At 39.4% G+C, this 10,731-nt stretch overlaps 1 protein-coding gene and 1 non-coding gene across 3 annotated transcripts; both read right to left on the bottom strand.

Annotated features, from left to right (window-relative positions):
• Nucleotides 1–3,924: 3,924 nt before the first annotated feature.
• SLC25A3 (solute carrier family 25 member 3) lies at nucleotides 3,925–10,152 on the bottom strand. Of its 2 annotated transcripts, none has more exons than XM_055394469.2 (8): nucleotides 10,001–10,152; nucleotides 9,620–9,780; nucleotides 8,206–8,330; nucleotides 6,501–6,680; nucleotides 5,555–5,736; nucleotides 4,911–5,083; nucleotides 4,342–4,452; nucleotides 3,925–4,261 (listed from the first exon to the last, which is right to left on the bottom strand). In XM_055394469.2, exons 2-8 carry the CDS (start codon nucleotides 9,774–9,776, stop codon nucleotides 4,101–4,103), a joined length of 1,089 nt encoding a protein of 362 aa, XP_055250444.1. In that variant the 5' UTR covers nucleotides 9,777–9,780; nucleotides 10,001–10,152; the 3' UTR covers nucleotides 3,925–4,100. The 2 variants fall into 2 exon arrangements, with proteins under 2 accessions (XP_055250444.1, XP_055250445.1); XM_055394470.2 differs by lacking the exon at nucleotides 8,206–8,330 and adding an exon at nucleotides 7,928–8,049.
• LOC129537324 (small nucleolar RNA SNORA53) lies at nucleotides 5,155–5,400 on the bottom strand. Its single transcript, XR_008681991.1, has one exon. It is a non-coding gene; the product is annotated as a small nucleolar RNA SNORA53 (small nucleolar RNA).
• Nucleotides 10,153–10,731: the final 579 nt, after the last annotated feature.

Genomic DNA, 10,731 nt, shown 5'->3' with positions numbered 1-10,731 from the left:
AAACAAAATTCACTCACAAACATTAGCTTCAGTTTCAAATGCCTAGCATGAACAGTATCCAGATGTATACAGCTAATTACCTCAAAAAGATGTTCATGGATTTTTTTCTTCCAGTTTTACTGACATATATTCAACATATAGTACTGTATGTTAAGGTGTACAGCATGATTTGACTTACATCATGAAGTGATTGCCACACTTTTTAGTGAACCTAATTACTTCATGTGAACATCAAATTAAAGAAATAGAAAAACACGTTTTTCCTTGTGCTGAGTACTCAGGATTTACTCTTAACTTTCATGTGTAACATACACCAATGTGAATTGTATTTACCATGTACATTATATCCCTAATGTAAGTGTGTACCTTTTGAATACCTCAATCCAATCCCCTTTTCCTACCCCCCACCCCCCCATACCAACAAATCTGCTGTTTTTGAAGTAGAATGAACCTGCAACACTACATAAGTTCCAGGTCCACAAGTGATTTTTCTATATATTTCAAAATGCTCACCGTAAGTCTAGTTCCTTCTATCAGCAAATAGATTACATATTTATTAACTATATTCCCCTCCCTACATTTCATACCCATGACTCATTTTGTAACTGGAAGTTTGCACCTCTTATTCAATCTCCCTCTTAGTACTCTCCACTTCCTGCCAACTCCATTTGTTTAGTCGCTAAGTTGTGTCCAACTGTTTTGTGACCCCAAGGACTGTAACCTGCCAGGTTCCTTTGTCCATGGAATTTCCCAGACAAGAATACTGGAGTGGGTTGCCATTTCCTTCTCCAGAGGATCTTCCCAACCCAGAGGTTGAATTCATGTCTCCTGCATTGGCAGGCAGGTTTTTTACCACTAGCGCCACCTGGGAAGCCCTTCAGTATAGCCAACCTGACTGTTGCATGCATGGGACTTTTGAAAACCTTAGTTGCTTTCTAGGAAATTCAAGTCACCAAAGATACATGAACCATATCAATGGTGAGATCAACATCTATGACTTGTGAGGCTGTGAAGTCAGGGCTGCCATGCAAAAGAGAAAATGATTCAACAGATAATACCTGAGGTAAGAGCTGTAAGGAGTAGCTAGCTATTAAGATATCTCGTTTGATATATCAGGAGAGGCACTAGATTCATTGAAGCTTGAAATCAGTTTCTTATCCATGTTGTATCTGGGATTTTTAACAATTATTTTGTGAATAAAAACAATTACTTTGTGAATTATCTTACAAATAAATATTGTATAAAAATATTACATAATTTAAACTTTTTATTTTGTATTGGGGTATTAACAATGTTGTGGTAGTTTCAGGTGAATAGCAAAGGAACTCAGCCATATATATACATGTATCCATTCTCCCCCCAAACCCCCTCCCATCCAAGTTGGCCCATAACATTGAAGATTATATAATTTATGCTAAAGAAACAACATATAACTCTTAATTTAGCAGGAAGACTGACTGCCATGCACCAAACTTAATTATTGTGGTCACTCCCCCAAATGGTATCAAAACAGTTGATGAAACTTTCACAAGATACAGATTTGGCTAAACTTCAATTTCATTGTATGTATCACTGAAAGTCACTCAGTCATGTCTGACTCTTTGCGACCCCATGGACCACACAGTTCATGGAATTCTCCAGGCCAGAATACCGGAGTGGGTAGCCTTTCCCTTCTCCAGGGGATCTTCGCAATCCAGGGATCGAACCCAAGCCTTCTGCATTGCAGGCAGATTCTTTACCAGCTGAGCCACAAGTATAATTCAGCAAAAATCAAACTTTATTTTAATCCAATTAAACTAGTAATCATATATACTCATTCCACTGGGTTCTACTTTGTGGAACTGAAGTTTTATTAAAGGTTGGGGGCGGGAGGAGAAGGGGTCGACAGAGAATGAGATGGCTGGCATCACCGACTCTGGACATGAGTTTGAATGAACTCCGGGAGTTGGTGATGGACAGGGAGGCCTGGCGTGCTGTGATTCATGGGGTCGTGGAGAGTCGGACACGACTGAGCGACTGAACTGAACTGAAATGTGAGAAAACAATGTTATTAAAATTTCCTTATTAGGATATTTTCAGCATGAATCAATTTTAAAATATAAAATGGAAATTCACATTTTAAGTGGTCATTTTAATTGAATTTTGATGAAATGATTTTACCTTAGTAATAGCTTTGAAGTATCTCTGAACTATAAATAGCAAGCAATTCTTGACAGCTTGAACACAGCATACTTTGTCAATATCCACAAATAAAACCCATTGCCTCTCTTGAAAATAAAAACTTGAATCCCACAAGGCTGGCAGTGGAAATCCATCTCATGGTGAAGTTTGGCTGAACCACATACCCTAAATCCACAGTCCACCTTTGGCTGGCCATACACACACACACACAATATTCACACATATCCAATCCCACAGGCTCTTACAATGTAACTGACCCTCCTCCTAGAAAGAGGTGGAGTCAGTGATCCTTTACTTTGAAGCTGGGACTTGACTTCAGGTGATCAAGAGTATAGTGATCACCTTGACCACCTGCTAACCAAGGTGATCCCTTTCAAGGCTGTCCTAAAAAAGACCCAGCTTCACAGAGTAATAAGTCCAGTTGCCCTGAAGACACTATACTGTAGATTTCAAAGAAAGGCTCAGCCACTAATAGGGAGAGATACTCAAAGAATCTCTCCTAGCCTGGATGTGAAAAATCCTTTGGAGAGGACCCCAGAGCTACCGTCTCACGTAACTTCAGGAGAAACCCAGAAGCAGAAGGGTCCAACGGATGCTCCTGAATTCCTGACCCACAAAAAGCTTGAGATCATCTTGTCTCTTGCCAATATATTTCAGATGATTTGTCACCCAACAGTAACTAACGTACACTGGTGACACCAACGGTCAGTTATCATTGCTTGAGCTCAGACTGCAGCTCTACCTTTTGACAGTTTTGGCCAAATTTATAAGCATAACCCTTCCCTTTCCTCTGCAACACAGGTAAAACAAAGATCGGAACCTTAAACCAGGTGATGATTGAATATACAGAAGTTTAACATTCAGTGAGACACACTTGTTTTCTAAACTTAATTCACTGATCCTTATTATAAACATGGGTTTGAAATGAGAACACTTCTCTTGCTGTTTAGACTGCTTCGAAGTTTTTTCCTGAGGTCCCATCCGCATAATTTACACAGGGGCTGCAAACTCATATCACTATACCCAAAGGCCTCAAGGTAAAATATAATCAGACTTGAAAACAAACTTTATTGTAGACTGGGCTTTACAATTCCTAGCCAAATACAAGGGGAAACTTGGTAGTTTTTAGAAAAATCAGTTTGGGTTTAAATCAAATTTCAGATGTGTGAATATATAAAGTGCTGCTTTCTCAAGAGCATTCACCTACTCCAGTTGTCAAGTAAGTACCTTTATGAAAAAATAAACTGAAAATAGTTTAAGGTAAACTTTCTATAACTTAGAAAGTCAGATTTGTGCAAGGACTATTAAGTTACCTGAAATACTTTCTAGATTATCAACAGCTTTGGTATTTTAAAAACTATCATTCTAAGAATTAGCCTAATTTAAATTCTTCTACAAATAAATAAGGATTAGTAAACTGTTTAGGATTTTTAAAAGCATACTGCTGCAAAAATCTGATTATATACTGAAATGTGTTTGTCAAAATATAACTACCAACGAGTATTTATCCATATTCAAATTGAACAGTTGAAATCAAGTTTTTAAAAATTCAGGGCATGGTTCCTAAAAATTTAAGAACTCTCTCGAGTTACCAAACTTGAGACACATGACGACTTACAAATAGGGATCACAGTATTCAACCAACAGTAAACTATTTTCCTTGAGGTTTTAATGTATGCATAATTCTTTCCACCTTAGAATTAATTCTTTAGCTTTAAAAATAATTATCAAGTCACAGACAAATCATGTACAGTTGGGTTTATTTCCACATTAAGTTTGAAACTCTTGCTTTTGACAAGAGTACTACAGTAATTATATTAGGAATAGACAACTTCCTACACTGTCAAATATATAAAAGTTCCTTCTGCATTTTCCTCAAACACTGATCAACACGCAGATTCAGTCCATATTTGCTTTATCTACTGAGTGTACCCAAGCTTCTTCTTCAGAGATTCTGGCATCTCAGGTGGAGGAGGGCGAGGGAGCCTAAAGTAGACCTTCACAGAATCATAGATAAACCACTGTAGTGCAGTGAGAGTGCCGATCATGATGATACGGGCAAAGAGTCCCTTCCAGACACCTGGATAAAATATGAAATGTAAGTGAAAAATATACTTCCAAGTGTTACTCTTTCTTTAGAGGGGAGGAAACAAATCCTACCTCTAAATCCGAGCCTCTTGAGGACCTGAGAGGCACTGCTACCCTTCTCTTTATTCAACACAGACACCACGGAATCGGCAGGGTGAGAAACAATGGCACAGAAGACTCCAGCTGAAAAAAGTCAAGAGAAACGATCCATTATGGAGTAAATTAAAAAAACTTTTTTCACATGATACAACCTTTTCATGAGTAGGAAAATTTTATTCTTTAAAAAACCGTATTTTAGAGTGAGAATGACAAATTAATTATAAAGCAGTCTACCCTATGTAAAACAGAACCACCCTGCAAGTTACATTCAGATTTTAACCAACACTTTCTCTTGTATTAAAAATTTGTTCTTGGAAAAACTAACAAAAAAAGGTGTAGCAGTGAAGTCAATACATACCCAAGTTTAATTTTAACATGCAAACCACAAAACAATTATTTTAGGAACTAATCAGCAAGTATTTGAGTATATCAAATGCAATGGAAAGATAAAACTTCTTTGGAATATTTTTCCCTCACAAAAGTCAAGAATGGAACTGATTCTTTGTTCGTAATTTCACAAACATGTTTTAAGTAGTTCATACCTATGTAACCTGCCACAAATGTGACAACCAGCTGCTCTGGCTTTGAACATTCACTGCGGGGCTTGGGAACCACAAACTTGTACAATGCTTCTACAGTACGTTCAAAGCAGGCAAACTTCATCATGGTGTATGGTATCTGTCTCATCCAGAGAGGAGCAACCCCCTTGTAGAACCTAGGAAATCAGAAGACTTATTTCACTCAGTTGCACATATTCATCTAGCAGAGTTTTTCATTACCAACAGAAGTGTCCGCACACCAGTCGAGTCCTGATAGTAAAAAATGACAGCACAACTGCATGTCATTTCTATCAGAACCTAAGACTAACATGCAGGTATATTTATCTTACATGCCAATGACTCAAGCACCTTTGACTAAACAACCAAAAAAGTTGCTGGATGTTTCTTTGACTGGAACTACAAGAAACCAGAAGTTTACAAGTAGAACTCAGTCCAAGATGCATCCACAAAGGTGGATCTAAGGAAGCATGTGTGGCCTGACCATATGCCAAGTCTTAACGGTGAACATAGATGACAGGAATTCTAACAAGGGTACTTTCCAACCCCCAAGTTGAGAGTTAATGTGCTAACAAATACAGTTTTCTCAAATGAGTATTTTATACTACATTAGGCAAATGTTTACTTACGCCTTTAAGCCTTCTTCCTTATACATTTTGGGAGCTGCATCCCTCAGAGTGTTAGCATAACCTGGTTGCGTTTGAATTCGAACCTTAGCAGCTTCCATAGGAGCGAGAGCAATGTCAGCAAAGAATTCAGCACTGGCAGAGGCAGCCAAATACAGTGAGGTGCGCCACAGATAGGCATTCTCCTAAATGAAGAAACACAAGGAGGAACATGAATTGCTGTTGCACTGGCTGTTCTCAGTAAGACACAGTTATATAAAATGGTTAAATTTCAGATATTTTAAGTGTCTCTATCACACAGTCCACAGATAACACACAACACTGAATACTTCTCAGTATTCAGTGTTTACTACGGACTGCAAGGAGATCCAACCAGTCCATCCTAAGGGAAATCAATCCTGAATATTCATTGGAAGGACTAATGCTGAAGCTGAAACTCTTAATACTTTGGCCACCTGATGCAAAGAACTAATCTGAAAAGACCCTGATGCTGGGAAAGATTGAAGATGGGAGGAGAAAGCGACGATAGAGGATGAGATGGTTGGATGGCATCACCAACTCGATGGACTTGAGTTTGAGCAAGCTCCGGGAGTTGGTGATGGACAGCGAAACCTGGCGTCCGAGGCGGCAAAGGGTTGGACACGACTGAGCAACTGAACTGAACGGAACATCAACCATAATAGTACACTGTGAATATTTTTAAACTCAAATCCAACTTCCTTGGAAAGCAGCACAGCATTAAAAAAAAAAGGGCACTGAAATCTAATGCAATGCAGTTTATCTTATCCTGTCTCTATTAAAATAGCCTTATGATTTGAAACACGTTCACTCTTTCTGATACTGTTTCCTCAGCTCTAAAACAAGGTGGATAAAACAAAGAAGATGCTCTTTGGTTTTACCCTTTAAGTTAAAAGCTTAGGACTTTCTATTTCAAAGTTAAATTACATACCTCTCCAAGCATGTTGCTGTACAAAACTTTGAAGACTTCATAAAAGCCAAACTTGCAGAGTCCCTGCATGGAGTAGCCAATGAAAGTTGGAGCCCATCCTTTGGCCAAACCACGAACACCATCCTCTTTGAGTGTAACTGAAAATCCATTAAATATGCCCTTGTACTTTTGTGGATCCACCTTTACATAAAACGAGAAGAAGAAAATTAAATGTACCAAAGGGATAACACTTCTCATAGGTAATTTTGTTACTAGTTTTTTCTTTTGTTTCTTATATAATCTTTAGTAACTATACAAAGTTAGGTAAATACAAGTTCATTCCATGTTATCCACTTAATGTCTATAATTACCTTTGTAAATGTACTTTTTGTACATTAAAGTCTAGCTTTCTTTCAGTGAGACTTAAGTCTTAATACGTTATTAAGAGGATAAAATTCCTACAAATATACATAATAAAACTGACACTTTAAGAGACTTTTCCACCACCCAACTCTTCTAACCACTTAAAAATTAGTCTTAAAGCTACTTTATAAACACTATATTATGTCTACATCCCTGAAATATGCTACTTCATTAAGTAAACTAGTTTTGTGAACTTAAGACAATCAAATTAAATACAAATTAAAAAGGTACATCAACATAATTCTCTTTTGACTTAAATTCACTTTGAGACATGCATAAAACACTTTAGCAAAGAGATATTTAATATTCACTCTATTAACTAACAGGGGCAAAAATCTTATCTATTTCTGCCAGTACTATAAGGGCTGATATACATACATCACCTTCCTCTCCCTGCTAATATTTCACCTTCCTTTCTTTTAGGTAAGTAGACTTCTAATCCTGTTTGGGACAAATAAATTTTTGATGTTTGATTATTTTTGTTTCAATAGTCCTAATTAAGACATTTTAATTGTAAAAGAAAATCTTTTATGTAAGTATGCAAGAAGCTTTGCCCACAAATTTTAAATACTCATACACTTTTTTTTAATCTACAGTGTTCTCTGCCTTGATCTTATCAATAAATAAAAGATATAAAGTCACATCATACAATACACAAAGAATGACAGCCTGCTCTGACACGTAACTGCTTATAAAATGCTATTTGGACGTAACTTCTTGTAAAATGCTATTTGGAGCATAAAAAAATTAGCAGGCCTTGAATAACTCTAGGAAGAATTAAGCCCAGCAGCAAAAAAGAAAAAAAAAAAAACAAACCTACAGCTTTATCTTAAAAGAGGTATTTCTTGGATTTAAAACACTAAAGTAAAAATCTTACTGAGTAAAACATTTGAGTTTGGTTTCCTACTAAAATTTCTGGCAGTTGTAATGTCTTCAAATTCTTCTCACTTGTGAAGTCCTTTAATACTATTTGGAATTAAGTCATACACAAAATAGATGTTCAATGTTGTCATCTCAATACAAACCTGCATACGGCATTTCACTAAATCCAGAGGAACAACAGCAGTGTGCGTCAGACCACAACTTAAGACCCCACCAAAGCCACACAGTGCATAAAACTTCGCCGAGCCATATTCACAACTGTATTCTGTAATAAGACAAGACACACCATGCATTTTAATATAATACTCATGTTACTGGTTATCAACTTACCTCCTGGACAGTTAGGTTTCCACACAGCTTGTTAGTAGATAACAGCCATGCTTCAACAATGTTTTATTTAGTCCAACATGCAAAAACAAACCTGCATCCTGCATTTAACCAGATCTAGAGGAACCAATGCTGTATGTGTTGTGCCACAGCTAATAATTCCTCCAAGTCCACAAAGGATAAAGAATCTGCCAGATCCATAGTCACAGCTATACTGCTCTGTTTGATTGAAAAAAAAAATCAAATAAGTATTTCTTCAGAGACGAAGGCCATGGGAATGCAAGAGAAACTACATTTCCTTGTGAAAAAGTACAATCACAACTTAACAGCTCTGGCCACGGTTTACAAGTAAACAAAGATGATTTTCCACCTAGCATGAACACAAAATCCACTGCCAAAATCAAAACAATCATTTAAAGATTATGAAGGTTCTTATCTGTGAAATACTATCCCTCTCTCATTATGCCATATTAATTTTAAAGAAAATTTTCTACATCATTAATAGCTCTTCCAATTAAAACTAAACTTCAGATTATTAATGGCTGATAAGAACACATATCTGAGGTACAAATCAAAATCAAATCGTGTAAAAGCTTGCAAACCTCTTACCCCAACCACTAAGCAATACTATTCCCACTTACGGATTCCTATAGTGTGAAACTAGATATGCAAATTTCTGCAGTCAAATACATTTACTACACAAATGACCACAGATTTAACTTTCTAAATTGAAGGACCGATTGATCATATAAAGGTTTTTTACCCACGCTAAAGACAGAACAGAAAGGCATACGTGATTTTTTAAACTCTTTATACAGTTCACAAGTGCAAGGTAGGTAACATTTTCAGTACTCTCCTGCAACTTTGTTTTCAAGCTTCTCTGTATATACACTCCACTGGGATTTAAAACACAAAGGATTAAAATAAAGTTGTATCTAAACATCAAGAAAACCGAAAGAGACGATCAAACGTATTCCTATCAACTACTATCTCCTTTCTATGGTCTCTCTGGGGCTATAGATCAGGAGCATTAAAAAAGACCGTTATCTTACATAGCTTGTGTCAACTAGAATTAGACCCCGGGAACACCTAAGGGAGGGAATATTTTTAAGAAAATTAAAGCAAAATCAAAGAACAGGTAATACAGTTAGAACTACTGCGGCCAGAAGTTAGGAAGAAGGCTTTACCCAAAACTTAGTCGGCTGACCGAGAGGGCTCACTGCGGAGAAGATAATGAACTAGTCACGGCCTCTATGCCTCTAGGCTATCGAGGACGTGGAGGTCACGGAGAGAACAGAGCCTAGGCCCTTCCACGCCCTTGAGGAAGGGCCAAGGATCCGACACCCGGCTGAGGGCGGAACGGGCTGGCATCGTCGAACAAAGCAACTGGGCGCCGTCCTGAAGGGCTGGAAGCGTCCTTCCCTGTCCTCCAGGCGGGTCCAGGCCACGAAAGCCGAGGGGACCACGAGTGTACCTCCCGACAGTATAGGGACAGGGTCTGACCTCACCTTCTACGGCGGCGGCTGCCAGGTTCCGGGAGCGTCGAGGTGGGCCCGGGGGCCCGGCGGGGTCGCTGCGGGGCCCGGCGAGACCATCGTGCACCAACTGCAGGTGGGGTGCGTTGAAGGGGTTCGCCCGCGCCAGGTGCGCCACGGACGAGTACATCTTCCTAGGAGAAGAGGAAGCGGTGTAAGAGGAAAGGCCAAGAGGGCTGGTAGGCCCGCCAAAGTCACCTGCACGCTGGGAACCCCTACACGGGCCTTGCCTCTTCCCGTCTCCGCGCCCTTGAAGAGGTCACAGAAGCCTCCCCAAAGGAGGATATCCACCGGGCCTACAACCAAAGGCTCCGCTCTCTGCACCCACTGCGGGGAAGGCCAAACCACACTCACTCCCTAAGATGGCGAACACTCAACCGGTCTCTCGGAAAGGCTGCGGCTCACAGAGGCCGAACGTCCTCCGGGCCTTCAGATCTGTGCCCTTCGCGCGTCGTCAGCGCGACGCACACAGCGCGTCACTACCGGCAGATAGCACCTATTGGCGGAGAAGAATGCCGAGGCCTTAACGTCATCGCGTTCTCCTAGCAACCCTATCCCCGCCCCACTCGCCCCAGCCCTTCCGGCCCGGCTTCTGCGCAGGAGGATTCATTCTGCGCTTGCGCGCATTCCGGGCCGGGTTTTTGAGCTGTGTGGGACCGTGGTTGTGACCTTCTCTTTTTGTCCCTTCACCTTCAAACGTCTCTGTTAGAATCCCGGCTGCCGTTCTTTTCATTTAAATGAGTCCCAATATAGTAGTCACTTAAAAAAAAAAATGCGGATACACGATGATATATTATTTCGGTGTTAGAATGTCACTACAGTATTTTGTGTCACAACTTCTGCCATTACAGTACTTTTTTTTTTAAGTTGCATCCATTGACATTACATATAGACATTAGGAGAATATTTTAAAAGGAAACGTGTAATAAGAATTCTTAAGACTGCTTGCTGCTTCATCACAATAGTTCATATACCATATAACAGCACTGGGGCTTCCCAGGTGGCAAGTAGTAAATGCTTGCCAATGAAGGAGACGTAAGAGACTCAGGTTCTATCCCTGGGTAAGGATGATCTTAAGACATGCC

This window comes from Moschus berezovskii, chromosome 6 (assembly GCF_049115385.1).
Source record: "Moschus berezovskii isolate FMDL1 chromosome 6, NW_MosBer_1.0, whole genome shotgun sequence".
NCBI classification, from domain to species: domain Eukaryota; kingdom Metazoa; phylum Chordata; class Mammalia; order Artiodactyla; family Moschidae; genus Moschus; species Moschus berezovskii.
Note: the sequence above shows the minus strand (reverse complement) of the source record. Positions and strands in the feature narration are given on the sequence as shown.

Bases quoted from the DNA above. Each gene is read 5' to 3' on its own strand.
- SLC25A3 (XM_055394469.2), bottom strand. From the start codon at position 9,776: ATGTACTCGTCCGTGGCGCACCTGGCGCGGGCGAACCCCTTCAACGCA. The intron at 5,737-6,500 runs GTATGTAATTTA...TTCTTCATTTAG, and splicing joins ACAGCAACATGCTTGGAGAG to GAGAATGCCTATCTGTGGCG. The intron at 4,453-4,910 runs GTATGAACTACT...GACTTTTTTCAG, and splicing joins ATTTGTGGCAGGTTACATAG to CTGGAGTCTTCTGTGCCATT.